Source organism: Molossus molossus, unplaced genomic scaffold (genome assembly GCF_014108415.1).
Source record: "Molossus molossus isolate mMolMol1 unplaced genomic scaffold, mMolMol1.p scaffold_m16_p_4, whole genome shotgun sequence".
Classification (NCBI taxonomy): Eukaryota; Metazoa; Chordata; class Mammalia; order Chiroptera; family Molossidae; genus Molossus; species Molossus molossus.
This window is the reverse complement of record NW_023425377.1, coordinates 62,209,069-62,233,335: the sequence shown is the minus strand read 5'-3', so window position 1 is coordinate 62,233,335 and position 24,267 is coordinate 62,209,069. Positions and strand designations below refer to the sequence as shown.

Sequence of the window (24,267 nt, the reverse complement as noted above, 5' to 3'; positions counted from 1 at the left end):
TCAGATCCATGACTATTGCCACCTGTCTGCATAAAGTCAACCAGGCATTCCTTGTCCAGGAGCCTTTGAAGAAGAAAGGTCACATATGAGGTCAAGGACTTCTGCAGAATGGTCTGGGCTGGGCCTCTCTTACATTCTTTCTGGCAATCCTGTCTTCCAGTCCTGTCACTTGAGGTGCCCCCACCCCAGGTAGGTGGGGAGAAGAGGTGAGGCCCAGTTTAGTCAAGGCAGATGGGTGAGGTCTGTGAATGACGGCAGTGGCCTGGCCCCGGTTGGTTCCTTGAGCCTGGGTGGGGCCGGGTCTATAGTGGTTGAACATCAGCTGGAAGAACAAGACCTGCGTGCCCTCCTTCAGCCATTCTGGCGATCCCAGTCCTCACCACGGTCTGCTTCTCAGTAGACAGGTCCTCCTTGTCTTATAAAAATGACTATTCTTCAGGATCCCATTGGCTTGTTCCTGATCCCTGTCCCAGCTTCTTTGCATTCCTTGATGCCCTCGGGTAAGATATCAGGGTTGAGCTTGCCTTTACTTGGGCAGAAACCAAATCCACACCCTCTGTGATGGGGACCTGAAACCTTGGCAGCAAACCAATCCCAGGTCCCTGGGCTGCCTGCCATGAGAGCCCTGATGTATGATGACCACTTCTGTGCCTTGATCTGGCACAATTGGGGGAGGGTCAGAAGCCTGAGAAGGGAGGGGGACCTGAGGGGTCAGAGCCAGAAAAGACCTTAGGCCACTGAGGCTGCTCCTCCCATTAGAGAGGTGAGGTGCCCAGAGGCACAGAGTTGCTTAGAGCAGAGCAGTGCTCCCTTCTGCTCTGAGGGGTCATGCCTTGCCGGCCTAGTCTTTGTCCTGAGCTTTGTGAATGTAGAACCCATGGAGCAGAAATCCTGCAAATGAACCTGTCAATGTGTCTAGAGACTGTTTAAGGCAAAGTCAGGAGCACCAAAAGGTGTGAAACAGATTGAGGGGGGTGGTATTAATCGATTCAATCATTAAAACAATATTCATTTAACAAATATTTATCCAATGCCTTACTGGGAGGAAATGACTACTGTGCTTGGTTCTGGAAATGGAGCAATGAACCAAACAAAAACCTAGTCAGCCCTCGGAGGAGACTGTGTACAGGCAGCTTTATATGGGAGGGCAATCTGTACAACTCTGTGTTGTCCCATTTTACAGATGGGGAAACTGAGGCCAAGAGGAGCTGAGGAAATTGCCCAAGGTCACACAGTTAGTAGAGGCAGAACTGTCATCTGAAGTGAGGTCTGCGTGATCCTAAGGCTATTTTGACTCTACCTGTAGCTTTCTGCTCCTTCGGGGTTTCCAGCCTCAGTGGGGAATTGGACAGGTGCATCAGGTCAAGGAAGGACACATCTAGGCATGAGACCAGTTAGTGGGAGAGTGGCTTACACACACTGGGGACAGAGGCTGCGGGAGGCTAGGGACAGGGAGGTGGCAGGTTGGATGGGCTGGGCTGTGTGTGCAGAGAGCCAGAGACTCAGGGCATAGGTAGGTGGGGCGAGGGCACTCCTTGCAAAGGGAACTGGGAGGGAATGACTAGGTGAGGCAGGCAAGTTACAGCTGTGCCCACAGGTGTGCCCCCCCACAACAGACCAGCCTGTCAGAGAGTGCAAAGTGGAGACCAATGGGAGATGGAGCCAGCTCTGGTGGGCCCAGAGGTCCCCATAGGAAGGTTGCTAGGTGTGACTCGGCGAACCATTTGCCAGATGGTTCTGAGCTGGTGCCTGGGGCTTCTCCTAACTGTTCTCTCTTGATCCCTGGAGCCTGAGTTCCAGGTGGTTGGCATAGGGCTGGGGCTTGGGAGGGAAGGGCCGGTGAGGGTTGTTGGGGCTGGCCAGCTCCAGGCAGGAGAGCAAGAGTGAGGGCAGCAGGAATGGAAAAGGCATCAGCTCCGAAGAGGGAGGGACATTTACAGCCCAGGAGGGTGCGGGTGACCTCCATCCTGGGTCTCTCTCCATCTCCTCCTGGACCTGGCAAGTTTCCCTGAGTGGAGCAGGCTTCCCGGGCATCTCCAGCGGCAAGCTTTGCGCCGCTGCCCCTTGAGCACGCTGCCCTCGGAAGGTGACAGAGCGGCCCTGGTTTGGGGTTTGTGGGTGTCGGGCTGCATCTGCGCTGGCGTGGGAGCCTGGAGCAGGCGGACTGGCGGGGTGGACCGTAGACACCAAGCCGGCCCTCCCCCGCCCCGGCCCTCAGGGGGTGCTCACGGGCCCCTTTGAAGTGGGGGCGGGCAGCCCGCCAGGGAGAGCTCAGCCGTCGGAGAAGTGGGGCTCGTCACCGCCGCCAGAAGCCTCCCCCGCACTCGGGGGACAGTCAGGAGTACCGGGCACCTCGGGGAGGACAGCCGAAGCCTCTAGGATACTCTAGGGAGAGTCACCCCTCTTCCCTCCGCGGGGCGCGGACGAGACAGCAGCGCCGGGGCCGGGCTGCGTGGAGGAGGCGGCTTCCCCAGCTGGGGCGGCGGCAGGGGCGGCCCCGGGATCACATGGGCGGAGGCAAGTCCCGGAGCCCCGGGCGGCTCTCCCCAGAGTCGGGCCGGCGACGGCGGCGGCAGCGGGAGCCGCGGCGTCTCCTCGCCCTCCCTCCCTGTCCTGCTGAACTCGGCCGCCCAGCCGACAGGTGAGCGGGGCCCGATGGCGCGCCCACCTGCACCCGTCCGCGCGGCCGGCGGCCTCCTGGCGCCCGGCTCTCAGCCCGCGGCTTCTGGGCGCCCCTCGGTGCCGGGGCCTTTCCTGCGCCCCGGCCCCTCCCCGCAGCCTCGCCTCGCGGATGGCGCCCCCCGCCGGCTGGGCTTCCCCGTCCCGGGCGCTCGTCCTCCAGACCCCGGCCCGCGGGTACTTTGGTCTGGGAGCGCAGAGGGCGCCGGAACCCGGAGAGCCTGGCGGACGGCCTGGGCACCTCCCGGCTGTGCCCGGCGCGGAGTCCACTGGCAGGCTCAAAGGTCCGGGAATCCAAGGCGTACGAAGGGCCTGAGCTGGCCTGGGGGCCTGGGGAGGGACAGAGGCCCAGCCTGGGCAAAGGGGAAGCCACAGGGCCAGGAAGAGGGCAGGCAGCCCCAATGGCCTGGGCGTGCACTCCACAGGCTCCTTAACGCGGGGAGGTGGCCCCAGTGCCCTTGGGTAGGTTTGGGCAGCATTTGCAGCCTCTGGGTTTCCCCAGGGGCAGCTCCAGGGTGGGTGCTGGGCAGGGTGGTGCCCTGGTCTGGCACTGAAGCTTCTGTCTGGGTTGGCTCCTGACTCCAGCCGTAGAGGCTCCGGAAATCCTACAAGGGCAGGGTCTGCAAGGACACTCCCTTGCCCAATGGAGGGGACAGTGAATGGGAGGCCTGTGGCCCCAGCTCACGGCAGCATCAGTCAAGTCAGCTCATCCTGCTGGCCAGTGCCAGGGAGTGGGTGGGCCCAGCTTGGCAGATGAGTTTATCCTTCTTTGGGGCTGTTCAGAGGGCATCAGTTCCCTGGGGGAGGTGGGAAGCCCAGGCTTGCCTAGCTGGACCACATTCCCAAGGGCCCGGCAGGTAACAGAGGCTCCTCTGAAGACCCTGGTCTCACTTTGAACAGTCTGGTGGCACCACTCACTTCTTTGCAGCTACTCTGTTCCCACAGAGTTGCCCTCCCCCAAGCTGGAGGAAGTACCTTGTGCTTGTGTGGTTGGTTTTGGGGACAGGAAGCAACCTCTAGTGGGACTTAGCCCTGATGGTGGAGGAGGGGGGGAGGAGGAAATGCTGACATCTCCTTCCACCTGCCAGCCCCTACCTTCCAGTTCCCCAGCAAGCCCCTCTTTGGCACCCTGACAGCCTGCTTCAAGGGAGCCCCTCTGCTGAGCACAGTGAAGGGGAACTCAGAGTTGTCGCTTGCTTCCCAGGGTGGGGAGAAGTGGAACTGAAGAGGGAGGGAGGGAGTTGGTCATTTCCTCTACCCCCACTCCCAGCCCCATAGACTGGCTGCTCCATAGACTTGTCATCCCCTCTCCTCCCTTTTGCCTCTGTCCTTCCCCCTTACTCTATCCTTGGGGGACGGGTATGCTCTACCTCTCCATCTTCTCTTCCTCAGGTATGGCGCTGACTGTGGATGTCGTGGGGCCAGCACCCTGGGGCTTCCGTATCACCGGGGGCAGGGATTTCCACACACCCATCATGGTGACCAAGGTAAGGGCTAGTACCAGGAGATTGAGGTACCCCCATAATTAGGGTTGGCTCTGTTTACCTGGTCCCCACCTTTCTGTTTTTGCTCTGGAATCAGAGGTCTGCTTCTGGGAGTGCTGGTCCACGGAGGGCTAAGACCCTTGCCATGGGGATGTGGTAGCCAGGTCAGGAACAGGCTTCTGGGTAATGAAAGGGAGCTGGACCTAGAAAGAGGCCTGCTGGCTGCCAACTCCACACCTGCTGGTAGCCATTTGGGGTGGTTATGAGAACAGGAGCCCCTAGTTCTTGGCAGTTTCCTCTTGACCCAGGCCGGGACTGGGGAGCACTCACTCGGAGCTTGGAGCTGCATGGGCGGAGCTCTCTATCCAAAAGAAAGTTCAAGCACAGGTCCTGAAATTCTGTCCTCACGTTCTTTGGGAGGCCCCATTAGAATGCCAGGGAAGAAGGGGTGTGCCACTCCAGCTTTGGAGGGCATTAACTGATTAGCTGGGCAGATACCAAAGGGCAGGGAGAGAGATATTAAAGGGGGATATAGGCCAGTCTGGTTCGAACCAGTTTCTGTGTTTCTTGCCCTGTCCTCCCTCCCTACCTGAGTGTCACCACTGTTTGTCTGAGCAGGAGTCCCTCAGATTACCTGCACCTGTCCCCTACAGGTAGTGGAGCGGGGCAGGGCTGAGGCTGCTGACGTCAGGCCTGGCGACATCATCATGGCCATCAATGGGGAGAACGCACAGGGCATGCTTCATGCGGAGGCTCAGAGCAAGATCCGCCAGAGCCCCTCGCCCCTGCGGCTGCAGCTGGACCGGTAGGCCTTCTGCCTCTGCTGGGCCTGCCAGCGTTCTTCTCCCTCTGCCAATGCGCTGCATCCGCGCCCTCTCCTGCCCTCTCGGCTCATCTGTGAGGTTTGGGGCTCCCGGCCTGCAGGCCTGCAGCAGGGTGGGCTGAGGGGTGTCCTGGGTCCCGCTGGGCGTGTAGCCACAGGCAGGGCAGGCTGGCATTAGTCAGCTGGGTGCCCGGGTTTGACTGGTTCCCAAGTGTGTGGGGTACAGGGCGTGGGCATGAAGTGGGTTGAAGAGGGGAAAGGTGTGCCTTCGGCTGGGTCTCCAGGGCCTCTGCCTCCAAGAGGGCATGCCCTTTGTTCAGATAGGGACTGGGGGAGGGAGGCGAGGAGTTGGGGCTCACTCCCCGGAGAGCCCCGAGGTCCCTCCTTCCATTGTTTCTCTGGGTCCTGCTGGCGAAGGCTGCTTTCTGGCTAGTAGGGTTTGCAGCCCGGAGGCCTCAGTGGAGGGGGGGGGGGCACAGGTGCCTCCTCAGGGTGGGGCATCTTGGTGAGTCACAGGACAGGAATGCGGGGAGATTCCCCCAGCCAGGAGAGACCTTTGGGCGGGCCTTGAACCTGAATCAGGTTCCTCCTTCCTCTGTGCCGCAGCCCCCTTGCCAGGCGCTGGTGGGCCCTGACTCCGTGCCCTCTCCTGGCCCTTGCCGCCCTGCAGGGCTGTGGAGGCTGGCTCCTCCCATGACGCTCTGGCAGCACCAGCCACTTCAGTGATTCCTTCTTGCCACTGGCTTGAGAGTGTTTACAAGAATGGAGCCTAGAGAAGAGTGGGAGTGCCTCATGGCATCTGGAAAGGGGACCGAAATCTACAAGAGGCCACAGAGTGGGGCAGGGGAGGGTGGGGAGGTGGACCTGGCCCAGGCCCCCCAGGCCTCCAGCTCCATGTTGGGCAGGTCAAGGCTCCCTGTTTCTTCTTTCTTTTGCCCAGCCCTCTCTTAACCCTTCTTAAACAACACACTCCCCACCCCCAGACCTTTTAGGTACTCAGAGCCCTGCGGCAGGAAGCAGTGCTCGGGGCTGGAGCCACAGCCCGCGCTCCCCTCACTCTGACTTCGCTCCACTCCCCGAGGCTGAGGCTGGTGGACTGTGTGGTGTGAGGTTCCTGCTGACTTCTCTAGAAGTGACCAGACACCCAGGAGTGGTGTGGGGATGGGTCTTGGCAGGCACTTGTCCTCAGCCAGCTCTCGGCCCTCCAGTGACCTCTTTAAAGCCCCATCTGGCTCTACTGAGAAAGGTCTTGGAGGAGAGTCCCTGGGGGGACTGGGGTGGGGGGACCCTCACACCGACTGCCTTGGTGATTGGCTAGGGGCCTGGTCTCTGGGTCCTACAACTGCCTGCCTGGTGGGAAAGGGGACAGGACCACCCTTGTTCTGTGGAGGAGAAGTCTGTGGAGGGGACCAGAGTGACTCTCAAAGGCATTCTGGCCATTGTGATGGAGCTGTGGAGGGCAGACCTCAGACTGGGGACAGTGGGCAGCTGGCCCAGCCATCACTGGGCTTTGGGCAACTCACTTTCCATCTCTGGGCATCAGTTTCTCCAGGGGCAAAGGTACAGGGTTATCATACGAACTCACTGCTCTCCCTCCAGATCAGCCTACAAATGGATGCTGATCAGTGACAAAGTCTGGATAAAATGCCAAAAAAAAAAAAAGCATTGTGAGTGTGTGGATAGTGTGATTAGTCTTTTACAAAAAGTAAAATTAAGTTTATGGAACTTTTTGTTGAAATTATTTCTTTCTACTTTATGGTGCTGAACTGTCATTTCTTTTCTTTTTTTTTATCCTCACCCGAGGACATTTTTCCATTTTTTGTTCAGATAGAGTGGGAGGGAGAGAGAGGAAAAGAGAGAGAGAGAGAAACATCGAGGTGAAAGGGACACATCGAGTGGCTGCCACTCGCACAACCAACCAGGGCCGGGGACAAACTGCAACCGGGAACCGAACCCGGGACTCTCTGGACCACAGGCTGACACTCTAACCGTTGAGCCAAACTGGCCAGGGCTGAACTGTCATTTCTTTTAAGAAATAATGGTTGTTGGTGATAGTTGTTGGTTTTCAATTTGGCAAAGTTACAAGTTGACAACCGACTGTCTGAATATTTTGAACATTTTACTAGTTTTGAGAACCTGGCATGGGGACAGCTGAAGTCTCCAGCACCTACCAGCTAAGCAGGGTTCCAGGACCCCTGTGACACTCACCACCTCTGTCTTCTCCTCAGGTCCCGGGCGGCCTCTCCTGGGCAGACCAACGGGGAAAGCTGCATGGAGGTGCTGGCCACGCGTTTCCAGGTGGGACGGTGCCTTCCACTGGGAGCTCCGTGCCCTGAAGTGAGGGGGAGGCCTGAGGGCCAGGGCCCAAGGGTTGGGCAGACCACTCCTCACGGTCCTCCTCTCCACAGGGCTCAGTGAGGACACACACTGACAGCCAGTCCTCCCTTCGGTCCTCTTGTTCCAGCCCAGCTTCCCTCAGCCCCAGGCCATGCAGCCCCTTCTTCACTCAGCCCCCCACCAGCCCGCATGCCCTTCCTGGAGAGGCTGTGGTCAGCAGAAAGTGAGTGCAGGGGGTGGGCGCCCTGGCCGCCAGGCCCAGGCCAGGCCTCTCAAAGTCTTAATCCCTATGTTCAGGGGTCCTTGGGGGCCCCTCTGTTTCCCTGGGGCCGTTGAAGGGGGGCTTGACGCACTCACACTGCATTTTCCTCATTCAGTTTCCAGAGCCTGGCACACACCCCGGGACTCACTGCTGCTGACCGCCTGTCCTATGGAGGCCACGCAGGAAGCCGACAGGTGAGGGACTGGGGGCAGGACAGAGCCTCTCAGGCCACAGGTGCTTGATGCCCCCTGGGCAGGCTGGCCTTGTCTCTCAGCAACAGGAGGTCATCCTGTCTGCTGGTGGGTCACATGGGCTGCTCCGGCCCTGCCCCCTGGTCCCAGGTGGCCTTCCACCTCCTCACTCCCACTCGCTGCCTCCCCACTTCCTGCTGGCTTCCTCCCTTCTTGAGTGTTTCTCTTGGGCAGAGGCTGACATAGTTTTGCTGCTGTTGTTGGGATGGTTCCCTTTGGCTCTGGCTGCATCCCTTGAACACATTCCTCCCCATTCTAGCCCCATGCCTGCCCCAGCTCACCACCCATCCCCCTTCTCTTTCCTCTGGCTCAACCCAGGGAACCACCAGCAGGATTGTGGTTCCGCCTCAAGTTGCACTTGGCCCACTCTGTCTGCCTCGCCTCTCCTTCCTCCCCTGGGCTCCCACCCCAGGTCCCACTGTCCACCAGTGACAGCCCAACCTCCTGGGTAGTATCTCCTTTCTAAGGGCCAGGGTGGGGAGGTGAGGGAGTAAGGCAGCCAACAGCTCTGGGCCACAGCTGCTGGGGGCAGAGTTGGGGGGCATGTCCAGCCTTTGGGGTGAAGAGGATGAGGCCCAGCTGCTGGAATCCTAACTCTGATTGATCTGCATTCCAGAAAGCAGAGCCTTTGGGGATGGCTAGGGGAGGGTATGAGAAACGGGGGGGGGGGGGGGCAGGGGGGCAGGAGAAGGAAGGGAGACCCTCGGGGGCTGCACAGTGGGGACCCCCTGGTGGCCCACCAGGCATGCAGCATAGCGATGTGCTCCACGAGGCCCCCTCTTTCAACCATTTTAAATGTGCTGTGGAGATAAGACAAACATGTGAAAACAATTTGGGAACAATTAAGCACTAAACAGTATGGTCTTAATTATAAAAGCAGGAGGCCTTCTGGGAGGGAGGAGATGAATATGGATTGGGGTGGCCTGAGGAGGCTTTGTCCGGAATTTGCTGGAGGGTCAGGAGGTAGGACCTGGTAGGGTTTGGACAGGAGCTGAGGGCAGGGGTTGGAAAAGCAGTGGTACAAGCTTGTCCTAGGGCCATGGCTGGAGGGGACACCTGGCCTCGTTCCTTGTGGTGTCCCCAACTCAGGCAAAGGGGACATTTTGGTGGTGCAGAGAGTGGCTCTCAAACCAACAGCAGTACCTTGGAACTTGTTAGAAATGCATATTCCCAGGCCCCATCCTAGACCTATAAGTCAGACACAGGGAGTGGGGTGGGGCACCAGTCTGTTTTAAGGAGCCCTCAGGGATCAGGTGCATGGGAAAATGTGAGGACCAGCCCAGTCACCCCAGTCATGTAATAAGGAGCCCTGGGCTGAGTGGCAGGGACAGGCGGCAGAAGACGGTTAGTGCCACCTCCACTGAGTAACCTTGGATGAGCCCCTCCTCTCTCTGCTCATTCTTAGATCTGAGGCCCCTGGTTGTTCCTTCAACAAGTACTTATCGAGCAGCTGCACTGTGTCAGGCACTGTTCTAGGCTCCGGGGATGCAGTGGTGGAAAAACAGAGAAATTTCTAACCCAACTAAGTTTGCATTCTGGTCTGCAAATGAAACCGGAGTCAAAAGCAGGGGGGGTCACAGGGTCCCGTAGCTCCCCATGGGCATCACTGTGCACTTTAGCACCTTCAAGGCCCAAAGAAGTTCTAGGAAAGAGAAACATATTCATTTTATTAATTTCCTAAATGTATTTAACTGCAAATTTTCTCCTGGCCGCCCCCTATCTCTGCCACTCACTTATGAATATCCTCTGTTACCCCAGAACACATTTCGAGAGGTGTTGGCCACAGAGGGCTCTTGATGAGCAGATGAGCAGGTTTCTGGACTTGGAGAAGCAAGTCCCCCTGTGTGAAGGCAGGTGACCCATGCTGAGCTGACTGAGAGGAAAGGAGGGAGGAGGAAGGCGGGGTGCTCTGAGTGAGGGGTTAGGCCTCCCCAAGGAGTGCTGGGCTGGCGGGAGGAGGGGTGAGAAGACGGCAGACGTGCCCCTGCCCCGTCTGCTGTGGCTGTGGCTTTGCTGCTGGCTCCTGAGCAGGCTGAGGCTGCACTGAGCCTGAGGGCAGGACAGCACCGGCCCTCATGATGCCCTTCTGGAAACAGGAGGGCCCCTCCTGGGAGGCAAAAGCCTTGGTGAGCAGAGGTGAAGTGAGAGCCGCACCTCTGCTTCTGGTTGGCATGAGGACTTGGCTTCTGAAGGAACCTGGGCCAGATTTCAGCCCTCCCTCCCCCCTGGCCAGTGCCCCTCTGTGGGGCACGTGCTGGCCCCTCTGGGCCTGTGAGATGGGACAGCGATCTTGAGTAACTAGCTGGTGCTGGCCATCAATCCTGAGAAAATGTTCTCACCATCCTTCTGTTGACCACACAGCACCAGGTGGGCACTCGGGATCTGCGGTGTGGACTCCCAGCCCTGCCGCCGACACCAGCTGCCCTTCTGACCCTCAGTCTCCTGACCTGTAGAACGTTTCCCCACGGGGAATGCAGGCTGGCGTGGGAGCAGCCTGAGGGTCTAGTGCTGCCTTCTGAAGACTCTGTGTTTCCACTTTTAGCGTAGGAACTCATGCAGTGTTTTCATTTAACCCATAATTCGTTCTGACTTTGAATTTTAAGACTGAGGGCATTCGGCTTTCCGGGAAACTGCCCTCAGCACCGGCCGCCAGGGTCTCCGAGGCTCCCCTTTGCGTGGGGATGGGCAGAGGGGAGGGTGTGGAGGCAGGCAGCAGAACACGAGGTGGAAGGGAGCTGTCCAGGTGGAGAGCAGGTGTGAGAGCCTGAAAAGGACAGTGCACCTGGGCAGGGGGCAGGGGGCTGGGCTGTGGGCCCAGAAAGGGCCTGGATCTTCAAGGCTGCGAGGGGCAGGACCAGACCTCCCAGAGCAGCCTAGAGAGGCTGATCAGCCCAGACCCTGGCCCTCCCAGGAGGGGGACCAGTATGTGTGGGAGAGGGGCCCTTTGTGCAGCTCCAGCCCTACTCTCAGAGGGGTCTTGGCCCCTTCACTTCTGTCGTGCCTGGCAAAAGGGGTGGCTTCTTTGCTTCTTCTGTCAGAGGAGTCAGGCCCCAATATGCAACATTTTTCCAAACACATGGCCTGAGACAAAAGGAATTTGCATTTTGTCTGAACTTAGCTCATTGTCACCCCTCGCTTCACCCTGCCCCTCCCGCCCAGTCCCCTTGCGGAAGCCTTACACCTCCCCAGCTGGCGCTGCCTCTCCCCTCGGACTGAGCAGGCGCAGTCCCTGGTGCCCTGGCTCTCAGAGAAAGTCGGGGTGATGGTTCCTGTGCAGGGGGACAAGGAAGGGGACTGCCTGGTCATGGAGGGCTGGGAGCCCTCTGGTGTTGGGCCTGGGAACCGCTGGCCTTGGCGCCGGTGGGTGTGCGGGCCGAAGGCTCCAGAGCTGACTCCTCCCAGGCGCCTCTCCCACAGGCTGGCTGGGGCCTTGCTGGCGACTCAGCTGTGCTGGTGCTGCCGCTTTCCCCGGGGCCCAGTTCCTCCAGCTCCAGACTCAGGTACCAGTGGGCCTTGGCGGGTGGGGTGGGATCTTGGAGGGCTGGGAGGGACAGGAGACCGACTGGCTTCTTGTAAGAGGGAGGGGCTGGGGTACCTGCCTCTCTGAGCCCAAGCAGTTTCCCCTGGCCCCCAGAATCCTTTCCTCCTGGGACACCCATTCCCTGTGCCCATGCATGTCCTGACACTCACACTGGACCCTCACTCCTCACTGCCTCCATCCCCACAGTGTGGACTCGGAAAGGGGAAGCCACCTCCTGGGAGAGGACTCAGAAGTCTTCAAGATGCTGCAGGAAAATCGTGAGGGACGGGTGGCCCCTCGGCAGTCCAGCTCCTTTAGACTCTTGCAGGAAGCCCTGGAGGCCGAGGAGAGAGGTGAGATCCAGGGTGGGGAGGGAGGGGGTTGTTGGTGGTGATGGTGGTTCAGGTAGGGGAAGGAGATTCCCAGGTCATCCCTGGACCCTGAGTGGCCATGTTATTGAACTAGTAATTCTTTTTTTCAATCCTCACCCGAGGATATTTTTTCATTTTTCTTCAGAGAGAGTGGGAAGGAAGGAGAGAGAGGGAAACATCAAAGTGAGAGAGATACATCTACTGGTTGCCTCCCCCATGACACTGACCAGGGCCGGGGACCAATGGACCAAGGTACATGCCCTTGACCAGAATTGAACCTGTGACTCATTGGTCTTCAGGCTGAGCCAAACAGGCCAGGGCTCCATTGGTTTTTTTAGATAGAGTGGAAGGGAGGGAGGGAGAGAGAGAGAGAAACAATCACGTGAGAGAGACACATTGACTGATTGCCTCCCCTATGACCCCCACCAGGGCCAGGGATTGAACCTGCAGGTACGTGCTCTTGACCGGAATTGAACCTACAACCCTTCGGTCTGCAGGCCGTCGCTCTATCCACTGAGCCAAACCAGCCAGGGCTTGAACTAGTCATTCTTTTTTTTAACACTTTAAAAAAAAATCCTCACCCAAGGATATTTTTCCATTGATTTTCAGATGGGGGTGGGGTGGAAAGGAGGGAGGGGGGGGAGAGAGAGAGAGAGAGAGAGAGAGAGAGAGAGAGAGAGAGAGAAACATCGATGTGAGAAAGATATATTGATTGGTTGTCTCCCACAGGACCCTGACCAGGGCTCAGGATCCAACCATAACTGAGGCATGTATCCTTGACTGAAATCGAACCCATGACCCTTTGGTCTGCAGGCCAATGCTCTAACCACTGAGCAAAACCTCCAGGGCTGAAGTAGTAAATCTTTTATATATATGTATATTTTTTTATATTTTATTCCTCACTGGAGGATATTTTTCCATTTATCATTAGATAGAGTGGGAAAGAGAAAGAGAGGGAGAAATATCGATGACATAGAGCCACATGGACTGGTTGCCTCAGGCACTACCCTGACCAGGGCTGGGAGGAACAGCAACACAGGTACGTGCCCTTGACTGGAATTGAACCCGCAAAGCTTTGGTCTGTGGGCTGACGCTCCAGCCGCAAGCCACACCGGCCGGCTGATCTAGTAATTCTTATGGACTCACCGGGTGCAGGTGCCAGGGGGCACTGAAACCACAGGCCCTGCACTGAAGCAGCTTACAGTCTGGTGGGTACCAGGGGTGCGCTCAGAGGTCCCGACTGGGCCAGGAAAGTGCCAAGGGAACAATGGAGGTGGGCAGTGGGGTCTCCAGGGAGGGCTTCGTGGAGGAAGAGGGTTTGACATGGCCCCTGGAGAAAGATGGAGCTTTTACTAAATAGCCTTCGACAGTGGCAGGCAGACTGGGATGTGAGGCTGGGAGCCAGAGGGCTTTTGGGTGTGGGAGCAGAGAACAGCAGGTGGGAGGGTGGCTGTGGAAGTTAAATCCTGGCTGTGAGGCCTGAGTGTCAGGCTTGAGTGGCCTAACCCAGGAGGGCCAGGTAGGTGATGCCAGGCAGTGCCTGAGATGCTGAGCGAACAGTACAGACGGTTTGGGCTCTGGGCACGAACAATCACTGTGTCCCTGGGGGACTGGCCTAGTGCGGAGTGTGGAGATGAAAGGTGGTCAGAACCCACTGTCTGTCCAGGAGGAACTCTTATTTATTGGGGCTGACTGGCCTGCCTAGTTCCCAAGGAATTGGACGCTGCTGCAAGAGTTTTTTTTTTTTTTTATCCTCACCCGAGGACATTTTCCCATTTTTTTGTTCAGGTAGAGTGGGAGGGAGAGAGAGGAATGGAGAGAGAGAGAGAAACATCGATGTGAAAGGACCACATCGAGTGGCTGCCACCCGCACGACCGACCAGGGCCGGGGACAAACTGCAACCGAGGTACATGCCCTTAGCGGGAACCGAACCTGGGTCTCTCAGGACCGCAGGTCGACGCTCCAACTGCTGAGCCAAACCGGCCAGGGTTGCAAGAGTTTTTTGTAAAAATACGTTTTTATTGATTTTTTTTAAAGAGAGGGGAAGGGAAAGAGAGATAGAAACGTCAATGCAAGAGAGAAACATTGATCAGCTGCCTCCTGCATGTCCCCTACTGGGGATCGAGCCCGCAACCTGGGCGTGTTCCCTGACTGGGAATTGAACCGGGACCTCTAAGTCCATGTGACAACACTCAATCCATTGAGCCACACCTGTCAGGCATGCTGCAGGAGTTTTTGGTGGGGGCAAGGCACTACCCTGGTTTAGGATAGAGATCGGGAGGCCTGGCCTGGGCAGTGGCATCAGGGAGTGAGGATGGTCAGGAGAAGTATGTCGGTGGTAGAATCACTAAAACCTGGTTCCAACTCTGATGTCTGTCTCCTAGGGATCTTCCGTGGCAGGGGTTGGGGTGGGAAAGCTTGGAGCCAGTCATGGACCCTGAGGCCTTGGTGGGCCCTTGGGGGGGGGGGGCAGGGAGAGGCAGGCAGGGGTAAGGAGAGTGCAGACAAACGGTGACATCCCAATGGGGTCTCCACAGCATCAGTTGCAAACCAGGCCCATACCGGCCTCAAAACATCTGTGCTTCATCTGAGGCTCAGAGGCATAATGTGCATAAGATCCCTTTGAAAACGGTACAAAGGCATCCTGGTGCTGTTATTACCTATTATTACTGTCTATTAATATCATCATGATGGGGCCACACCAAGGGAAATGTCTGCTTGGCCTGCTGTGTCAGACACGGAACACAGTCACTCCCCGGCTTATTGCCTTAGCTCAAGCTCATGGCCTCCACTGTGCTTCCTGCACTCGCCCAGCCTCAGCCAAGGACCTGGCGGGATCTCTTCCTTCCTCTGTTCCCCCCAGAGGCTGCCTGTCAGTGCGCCTGTCAGTGTGAGTGTCCTTGGAGCGTGTTGGAGCAGGTGGAGTGTTTATAAATAAATACAGCCTGGATGCTGCTGTGGTGGACAAGCTCTGATGTGTCTGTCTGCCCTCCCCCTTCCCAGGTGGCACACCTGCCTTCCTGCCCAGCTCGCTGAGCCCGCAGTCCTCTCTGCCCACCTCCAGAGCCCTGGCCACCCCACCCAAGCTCCACACGTGTGAGAAGTGCAGCACCAGCATTGCGTGAGTGTTGCCAGCCTGGGAGGCAGGGTAGGGGGCAGGGCACAGGGTGCTGCCCAGAGGGGCCTGCGTAGAACAACCAGTCAGGGGCCCTTGAGAGGTGTATTACAAAATGGATTCGTGAGACATTCTATGGGTCATTGTCAGCCTTCTTAGAAGGCCCACACTGGCTTCTTTCTGTTGTGTCCCCTCCTCCCCGATTCTCCCACCCTCCACCTTGGTGGAGTAAGACATGCCACTGCTTTTGATTTCTCTCCAATAATCTTTCAACCTCTGGAGATCTGCCTCTAGATGAGGTGCCTCCTCCTGGAAAATCTTGCTCTTACCCCTCCTGTACCTCTGTTGGAACAGGATGCATTTTCCAGAGGTAGGTTCGTTTTTCTCAGTGGGTGGCATTGTAATGCTGCCACAGTGTCTGGAAAATTGCTGAAAGGCTCTCCTGGGAAGTCTTCTGTGCACAGTGTGGAGGGTCAGATGACTCACCCTAGCAAATCCCTTCTGCTCCCTGGGCCTCAGCGTTTCATCTGCAGAATGCCCCCCCCCCCCCCGCTGAGCTCCAGGAGGAATGTGTCCTACCTGGTGATTCCCAGAGAGCACAGCAGAGCTTCCCAAGTTTGTCAGAACATTCCTGAGCTGGCACCCTGAGAGCTTCCTCTTCAGGAGGCCCTGGCCCCAGAATTTGCATTTCCAGCTTGTCCCCAGGCGATGTGATGCTGCTGGTCCTAGCATCCGTGACCATACCGTGAGAACCACTGCCCCATTAACAATCCAGAAGATTCAGGATGGAGTTTATCTGCCTTTTGTGGGGAATGACTCTTTTGGGGGGATTAGGGACCCTGGGGGTGGGGGCTGGGGGTTGCTGAAGTGAGATTCCTGAGAGCAGGCTTTGGGAGTCAAGTGTCTGAGGTTTGGGGATCTTCCCAGGTCCTGCCTCTGGGCTCTGGGGCATGGTGCCTGGTGCTCCAGTTTTCCACCCCCCGGGGTAACGGCTTCCCCCTCCTTCCCACAGGAACCAGGCCGTGCGCATCCAGGAGGGGCGGTACCGCCACCCTGGCTGCTACACCTGTGCAGACTGTGGGCTGAACCTGAAGATGCGTGGGCACTTTTGGGTGGGGGATGAGCTGTACTGCGAGAAGCATGCCCGCCAGCGATATTCAGCGCCCCAAACCCTCAACTTCCAGGCCTGAGCGCGGGCTGTGCTCAGCCTGCCCGTGACTCTGCGAGCACCCCCTTGCCAGGGCCATGCCGATAGCAAGTTGGCATGGAAGGGGATGGTGGGTGATGGGGCCTCTTCCTCCTCGCTAGGTGAGGCCAGAGGCTGGAGTCTGTCTTGGCTGTAGGTGAGGGCAGCCTCACCTCCTCAGGCCTTTGGTAGATACTTCCCCCTGTTAGACAGGCTGCACCAAAGTCTGAGGTGGACTTCGCATCAGACATCTTTGAGCAACAGGGGTTAAGTAGGTGCGGCCATGGACATTAGTATCTAGGAGAGGGGCGGGCCAGAGGCTAAGGTATTCACTGTGTAAAGTTTCTGACTTGTGAGCTCAATAAAAAATATATATATATATATATATATACACACACACACACACACATACACAAAATAAAGTAGCTGCCGTTCTTTCCTGTCCTTTCCTGCCCTGGCTCCCTCCTACCACTGGGTGGAGAGGCTTTATTCACATATTTTCTTCCCTCTTATTTCCCCTCCTGCAACCCCTCTCCCTACCAGCTAATGAAGACGCTTGTTTCTTTTTGCTGAGGGTCCTGCTCTTCCTGGACCCTTTTGTAAAGATGCCTATTTTACTGGGATGATCCCTGGTAGTTCACAGGAATGAGTTTCTCAGTGGGAGCCTGGGGAGGGGAAGGGATGGTGGAGGGTGGGCAGCAGAGATACAGGAGGCCACCCCAGGCCCATTCATCCCAATGACTGTCCCCTACTCTGCCACCACTGGCTGGGCTGGCACTCTCTGTGCCCTTAGCTCCACTTGGTGTGGATGCTACCAGTCCTGCTGATGAACCCAGAAGGTGGGCAGAGAGAGGCAATATACAAAGTACCCCCTGCATTCTCTGAGGCTGTCTGCACCCCTTTGAGAAACAATCACCAGAATCACTCTCGGCTGCAAGTTAGCCTTGCCTGGAGGGGGACAACCCAGAAGAGCCCCCACTCTGAGGGACCATCACCCACCAAGGGCCTCTCCTCCAAGCCAGGGTTGGTCTCCCTGCCCCTTTCCCTGGGAGACCCTGCTGGCTTCATTGGTGGTTGATTTTAGGGGGGATATATATAATGCTAGCATGCCTGCCCCGGAGGTGCATGTTTGCACTGAGGCAGGGGGTGGTGAATCAAGCCAAAAATCTGGATTGGACCACTGCCCTCCCCCCCTTCTAATCCCAAAGGACATTTCAGAAATGGGCATGGGCACTGCTGGGTGCTCCAGACTCACCCTGCCCCCAAGTCAGCTGGAGGAATGGGCAGCAGCTACAGCTTTTTTTTTTTTTTTTTCACTGAAAAGATCAAAGCTGGGCTTCAGAGGGTGCATTGTGCTATCTGGTTCTTTTTGGAAGGAATCTTGGCAGAGACTGTGTTGCCTCTTCAGGCACCTGTTGATATAATTTACACCTTGATATAACTGTCTCACCTCTTCTTACCTGGATGGCTGCCTTTATTTTCATATGAAAGATCAAGGCTTTCTGTGGCTCAGGAGTTCGTCTGGCCAGAACGTCTGGTCTGAAATGAGATACTTACCTTCACGCCACCTAGTGTCAGGTGTAGCCTGTGGCAAGGGAGGGTGCTCACTCACAAAAGCGGAATTCACCCTCTGGAAATACTTGGGTTCTGGCAAAGTGGGAATATAGAAAGATCTAGCATTTTTCTTGCTTTCCTGAAGATAACAGTCAAGTAGTAGCAACTGAGTGGCATGAATGAAATAATGCTATGTGCGGGGTGCTTTAAGAGCTCCCGTGGAACACAGGTGCCTGGGGAGTTTAGAGCAGGGCCATCTGTGTGAAAGGATGAACAGGACTAGGACAGCTGGAGGAGAGAAATGCCGAGTGATGGGGGCAAGTGCAAGGGGAATGCTCAGCTTAGGGCAGTGGCTGAAGGGGATACTGAGATGAGATTGTGAAGGGAAATGGGAGCCTTGAATGCCAGGAGAAATGGTTTGAACTTCACCTTGAGGCTCTTGGAATACTTGGAAAATTTAAAGCAAGGAATTGACAAATTGGAACAGGTGGGCTGGAATATTAATCTGGTGAGATCCTTGTCTGTAACAAATCATGCTGGGCCGGCAGTGTACTCAGGAGTGCAGGCCCTTGTGAAATGGGTATGCCTGTGAGTTGTTGACTGCCTTTCAAAGGCTGGAGGAGTTCAAGGTAACATCTACCTCTTTAATTGTGGCAGCCAGTTCTCCTACCAGGGGCTCCAGGGTTTCAGTTTCAGAGCTCTCTGCATCCACACAGACAGCCTGAGCTTGGGAGACAACTTCTTTGGAAGACATAGTTATAGCCAAACCCATTTGTCAGCAGAGAAGGCTGGAGTTGACCTCAACCCCAAGTGTGTACACCCCTCCCCCCCACACAAGGTATTCTGATCCCCATGAGGGCTCTGGCATATCTGCATGGTGGGGGGAGACATGGCCTGGAGTGGTGTGCATTGGGGTGTTGTATGGGGGGGTTCTTTTGAGGTCACACAAAGCCTTGTGCTGAGACAGTGCATTCCTGCTGGCTGGCTTCCTGTTTCAGATGCTTTCCTGACCCAGAGTCACCAAGGAGACTGCTGCTAGGAATTTGGCCCCACATTCTCCAAATTCGGGAGATCTGGCAAAGTTTCCTCCCTTATTTCCCACCTTCTCACTTTGGAGGGAGGAAGCCACCTGACTGACTGACAAGCCCTCCTGCACTCCTACCCAGGGAGGGAAGTTGTGGGGTCTGGCAAGGCCTGGGGGTATGGTACCACACATCCTGTTCTATTTGCATAAAGCAGTTCCTCCCAGGCCCAGCGGTGTTTCCCTCTCGGTATCTGAGAGAGAGGAATGGGGCAGGGCTGTTGTCCAGGATAGGGCCAGAAGGAGGCAACTCAGAGGACCCATGGCTAGTGGGGAAGGACTTGCTTGGCCTGAAAATCAGGTGTTAAGAATGGCCAGTAATTCAAGCACTTGGCTGTAGGCCCGTTTCATGATCTTATAAAGTTAAAATCTGGTAGTTTGTGGTTCTCTGATAAAGGCTCCTGCATAGGGTGTTTGGGAAAGGGTGGGAAGGTACAAGGAGCAGAAGAGGTGGGCAAACATCTCCTCCTTCTCAGTTAACAGCCACTTCCTCAGAGGCCCAGGTGCAGGTTTTCGCCATACCAGCCCCCGTCTGCTTCCAGAAGATTTGGGTCCTGCTGGGATTTTCCCAGCCAGATCACTTTCCTTAGGAGGATGAGGTTTCCTCGGAGACCACCAGCCCACCTAGTCACCAGGCTGTCTCACTTTCAGCAGCTGCCTGGGCTCCCAGCCCCCTTTCAAGCCCTGGGGTGAGGGTGGTGGGGTAGTAGTGTTGGGATCCCAAGGGGCAAAACAGGGCTGGGGTGGGGACAGGGAAGCACCGCCCCAGGCTGCTCCCCTGTGTCCCTGGCTCACTTCTTCCCCAGTTCTGAAGTCCCACCCAGCCCCCAGCTTTAGGGTCCCCGGGTGAAGAACCGGTGTGGGACCAGGAGGGATTCGAAGCTAACCCGGGACCCAAGGCACTCTGCAGCTGTTGGAAAGGATTTCCTTCCGGGCAGAAATCATTGCCCCCATTTTATTGCACCAGTTTCTGAGCGGCGGTGTGACTTGCTCCAGGCACACAGCTGGCAGCGCAGAGGCGTCCGCGTCCCGGTCAGCGGCCTTCCTACCGCCAGCACACGGGGCTCCATTTCCTTCCGCGCTCCGGTCCGGCCCCCGCCCGCCGGCTTCATTTCGGCGGCAGGAAAGCAGACTCTGCGTGTGACCTGGAGGCGGAGTGACCCTGTGCGGCGAGCTACTCGGAGCCACGAGTCTGAGGGCGACCCCAGGCGGGGGGGCTCCGCGCCTGGGCCGGGCGGGAGCGCGGGGCTGCCCGGCCTGAAGGACAGGGGACCTGGGTCCTTCTCGCCCCCACCGCGCTCGGGCCCGCGTGCAGCCCCGCTGCCCTCACACCGCGCCCCTCCTCCGCCCGCCCCACTCCTCCCGCGCCGGGCGGTCAGGACGCGCCAGCAAGGCCGCCCGTGCGACAGCGGCTGGGGACGCGGCGGGCGGGGCGGCGCGGGGCCGCGCCGGGCCGGCGGCGCGTCCTCGCCGTGGAGCCGCTCGGCGGCCCGGGTGAGTCGCCCACCCACGGGCGGGCAGAGCCTCCCGCCCCAGCGCCGACTCCGGAGCCCGGACTCCCGTCTGCGCCCCGCCTCGCCGCGCCTGCCTCGTGGCCTCCCTGTGGAAGGGTCGGGCGACGACTGAGCCTTGCACAGGGAAACCCTCTGAGTTTGGGCGTTAAACCTGCCACTGCCTCCATCCCACTTCCTCCGTGCCCACTTCCCTCTAAAAGGATCCGGGTCCTTTTCCGCGGGTCCCTGCCCCTGCTCGCATTTCTGAAAGCTCCCTCGGCGGCCAGGGACGGTCCCACCGGTGCCGCGGGGCGGGCTTCGTGGCCAACTTCCTCCCCAGGAGGCGTGGCTTGGCTGCTGGCTCCGCGTGTCGGGCGGGAGATGTGGCTAGTCCTCCACCCTCTCCAGGATCAGTTTCTGCATCATTCGTAACAACTGGGGCACCCAGATCATGGGAGGGCGTGGCACCGAGGTGATAGTTAATGGGTGACAAGGCTACGTCTCCTCCTACCCCCCAGTTCCATTTTTTTTCTTTTCAACTCTCCACAAAATCTTCACTATTTCTCACTTAAAGGAACAAAAGCCCCAAATGGTTACAGATATTGTTATTTTTAATTACCCTCCCCCAGGAGCGACTTCATCCAGCATCCCGAGGCCAGATGCACTCTAGGCTTCCCCCTTTGTCCCCTTCCCCTCCTCCCGGAGACGGATGCACAGTCATACTCCCTCTTGGGGAGCAATGGAAGAGGCTTCAGCTCCCCACTTATGACTCGGAGGTCACAGGCAGCCCCAAGGGGAAGGAGTGCAAGGGCTTCCAGGGGGAAAGCACCCACCTCCTCCAAGGAAGATAGGCCATCCCAGGAGCGGGTGAAAAGGAAATCCTTTCCAACTGCCTACCACACAGCCCACACCATGGGTGTGATCACTAACAGTTACTGTTGTGAGGAGAATTACAAGTACACTGAAAATCTCCTGGGCAGGGCTGGAGAGAGAGATCCAGGTAGGGCGGTGGCTGTCCGGGCTCCTCCCCTCATCTCTGGCCCAGGACACTCCTCCTCTGGGAGTGCTTTCAGCTGCCAGGAATGCTGGGGGTGGTGGGGGCAGCCTGCCCAACCTGAATCACTCTCCTTGCAGATGGGGCTGGTGAGAACCTGGCCCACGGTTGTGTAGTGCCTGAAGTCACCAGCACCTACAGACGGATCCCTGACACCTCTCAGGAGTGCTCATTGGACTCCTGGGAGGCGGATGTCGAGCTGAAAGGTCCCTGGAGGCAGGTACCACTTCTCAAACTGGCCTTCTTGGACTCAGGAGTGGAGATGGCAGTTGGGGACAGCTCCCTGGCCACCTCGCTGGGCCCTTCTCAGGAGTCTCTGGACTGTGAGCCTATGGGGAGCCCTGAGCCCCTGGTCCTGCCCATGGAGCCTTCTGCCCATCTGGGTTGGCTCCTGGCCAGCCAGAAGCTTGAGCAGGTGCTGGGGCGGTCCAGCCAGTTCCTGACTTCTCCTACCAGCTTGTCACAACACCATCGCTCCCTGAAGCCTACAAGGAAGCCTGGATATGAAATGCTCCTTTTTGGAGCAAGTGAGCAAGAGGCCACCAAAGTAGAAACTGACTTAGAGGCAGGCCTGGATGAAGCAGAGGTGGTGAGTGGGAACTCCCAGGCTGGATGTAGAGTGGGATGGAGATGGCCTTTGCACAGGGGGGCTGGCGGGCCCCCCCAATTGTTCTCCCTAGAGCTTTCCTGAGGTGGGGCATTTCTGTCCCTAATTGATGGGTTGTGTCACAGCTTCTTGCCTCACTTCACTCCCAGCTGTGTGGAGGTGGGCAGGTATGAGGTTTGCCTGGCAACATGGCTGGCTGGGCACTGGGAGGCCAGCTTGGTGCATGATCCTCCTTTCCTTGTCCGTTCTGTCCCCATCTGATGGCTGCTGAAGGTGGGAGTCTGGTTGGGTTCAAGTCTCCCCTACCTTATTCTGTCCCATAGGTGAGGGGAGTGGGGCCTGAAGCCTGGGCCTGCCTCCCAGGACAGGGTCTTCGCTACTTGGAACACCTGTGCCTAGTGCTGGAGCAGATGGCAAGACTCCAGCAGCTCCACCGGCAGCTGCAGACCCAGACGCCCGCCGGGGTGAGTGAGCCATGCTGCGGGCAAGTGAGTGGGGGAGACATAGGAGAGGTGGAACCTCTGGTACCAGGGTTTCCTTCAGAATAGCCTAAATCTCTGCTCTGGCCCTACGTGCCTTTCTCTCCTGTGCACAGGACCCTGTAGCGGAGGAGGAGTTGACTCTGGCCCCTTCACCTCCACCGTCTCATGCCCCAGGCAGTGAGGTGCGAAGGTCATGGGAACTGCTCAGCCAGACAAAGGAGACAGGTTTGGGGCAATTGTGTCTCCCTCTGTGTTCTGCCTGCCTTGGGCCCCAGGCAGACCCCCTGAGCCCTGGGCTTGATGGGTGTGTTCCTGTTTCTGGGTAACCTGATTCTCTCTCTGAAGGTGCAAACAGAGCTTCACTCCCAAAGGTAGGGGTGCCCAGTGCCAACTCTTCCAGGCTAACAGAGGCTCCAGCAGAGCCAGCTCACACCTTTCAATCCTCCCAGAGTCACATGGTAGGTGATATATGTGTGGGGCAGGTGACAGGTAGGGGTGGGGTGGTTGGCATGGGTGGATACCCTAAAGGCCAGAAACTTTGGGAAAATGAAAGGATTCCTGTTCGGAGCAGGTGACGTCTCCGGCTGTAGTGACAACTGTCTCTGCTAGTATGGGGTATGTTGTGGGGTGGGGCTCTGTGGTGACCCCTTCACCCTCTGCTCAGCGGGACCTCTCCCACTGGAACAAGGTCAAGGTCCTTCTCAATCAGATTCGCTGGAAGAGCCCTCAACACCCTGAGCCCCCTTCCCCTCCTGATGGCCCTGCTTCCGGTGAGTACCTGGCCTAGCCCAGGTTAGAGCACAGGGAGGAGCCTGATGAACCAGGGTGCTGAGATTGTCCTCCTAGTTCTCCTTGTCCCTATGAAATCTGAGTGACATAGACAGTCTTGGAGAGGGTGCTGGAAGAAACAGAAAGTAGTTAAAACTCCCCATTGATAGGTGAAGAGACTGGGGACCGAGGTGGGAGGGGAGCTGCTTTCCTGAGGCCACATGCAGATTCAGTGGCAGAGCCAGTACCAGAATATGGGAATCTCCTTATGACATCCTAGCAAGTTCTCAACTCTCAAAGCTGAAACATAGGGCAAGCAAGATGGCATGGACAAAGGATTCCACAGTGGATGATGGGTTGGCAGTTATACTAAATCATTCTCCAGGGGGAAGAAGCACCATGTCAGTTACCATCCTCAGGCTCCCCACAGCAGATAAGCAATGCTGATTCACTCTGGGGCCATTTGTTACCTTTGTTTCCTTCTCCTAGCATAAGGCCACTTTTTTTTTTCTCACAGGATTAAGTCAAGGGACCTCCCTAAAAGACCTCCATGCCGCCCCCTCTGGAAGACCTTTATGCCATCATTAGTGGTGAAGAAACAACGAGCAAAAAACCTTTCTGTCTCTTGAGAGCTCCTAATGCTGGACATGACCCTGGGTGGAGGTGTATACAGTGAACTCTTCTTTGCCCTTTGCCCTGTTGATGTTTTTGGGTACTGCCAGGAAAAGTTGCTGATGCTCGTCCTTCTGTCTGAGGCGAGGGCTGAGTCTTTCTCCTTTGATCAGCTTGACAGAGGAGCCCTGGTTCCCTGAGAGACCCCAAGGTGTGGCAGCTCCTGGCCACCTCTCTGGCTCCAGAAATCCCTGAGATTGGACAATGTGAACTAATTTATCAGGCATCCTTGGAGCATTTTTGGCATGGTGATCTGTTGGGGCCCAGTGTGTTGCAGATGTGTATATATGCAAAATGATTTATACATGTATCTCTGTGAGACTGTCACTGTTGTGAACTGACTGGATCCAACCATCTCTCCTGAATCACACACTCAAAAGGTTGGTCTTCTGAGTGAGGTAATTGCAGAAGGATGGAACTGAACTTCATTCCTCAGTGGACAGTTACTGATCCTGGAGCCCTGCTTTCCTCCTCATACCTGTATGGGAAGCCCCAGGACAGAGGAGGGCACTATATTGGGTGTCTCT

General features: G+C 57.2%; 2 protein-coding genes across 7 annotated transcripts; both read left to right on the top strand.

The window, feature by feature from the left end:
• Window positions 1-2,065: 2,065 nt before the first annotated feature.
• PDLIM2 (PDZ and LIM domain 2) lies at window positions 2,066-17,324 on the top strand. Of its 6 annotated transcripts, none has more exons than XM_036240686.1 (11): window positions 2,066-2,086; window positions 4,072-4,166; window positions 4,817-4,968; window positions 7,215-7,284; window positions 7,395-7,546; window positions 7,701-7,779; window positions 11,254-11,336; window positions 11,564-11,709; window positions 12,157-12,177; window positions 14,732-14,849; window positions 15,856-17,324. In XM_036240686.1, exons 2-11 carry the CDS (start codon window positions 4,074-4,076, stop codon window positions 16,031-16,033), a joined length of 1,092 nt encoding a protein of 363 aa, XP_036096579.1. In that variant the 5' UTR covers window positions 2,066-2,086; window positions 4,072-4,073; the 3' UTR covers window positions 16,034-17,324. The 6 variants fall into 6 exon arrangements, with proteins under 6 accessions (XP_036096579.1, XP_036096578.1, XP_036096576.1 ...); XM_036240685.1 differs by lacking the exon at window positions 2,066-2,086 and adding an exon at window positions 2,565-2,641 and having other exon boundaries at window positions 15,856-17,323; XM_036240683.1 differs by lacking the exon at window positions 2,066-2,086 and having other exon boundaries at window positions 2,898-4,166.
• A 647-nt stretch (window positions 17,325-17,971) lies between these two features.
• CUNH8orf58 (chromosome unknown C8orf58 homolog) lies at window positions 17,972-23,810 on the top strand. The gene is given in 8 exon segments (XM_036282184.1): window positions 17,972-18,070; window positions 21,203-21,273; window positions 21,275-21,800; window positions 22,142-22,282; window positions 22,414-22,525; window positions 22,646-22,758; window positions 22,965-23,092; window positions 23,586-23,810. Coding segments are annotated over 8 exon segments (1,302 nt in total). The 3' UTR covers window positions 23,698-23,810.
• The last annotated feature ends 457 nt before the right edge of the window (window positions 23,811-24,267 follow it).

What these genes read in the sequence shown, in the direction of transcription:
- PDLIM2 (XM_036240683.1), top strand. Translation starts at nt 4,041, where the DNA reads ATGCTCTACCTCTCCATCTTCTCTTCCTCAGGTATGGCGCTGACTGTG. An exon ending in TGCTGGCCACGCGTTTCCAG is followed by an intron (nt 7,285 to 7,394) that starts GTGGGACGGTGC and finishes TCCTCTCCACAG; the next exon opens with GGCTCAGTGAGGACACACAC. An exon ending in GCCAGGGATTGAACCTGCAG is followed by an intron (nt 12,178 to 14,731) that starts GTACGTGCTCTT and finishes CCCCCTTCCCAG; the next exon opens with GTGGCACACCTGCCTTCCTG.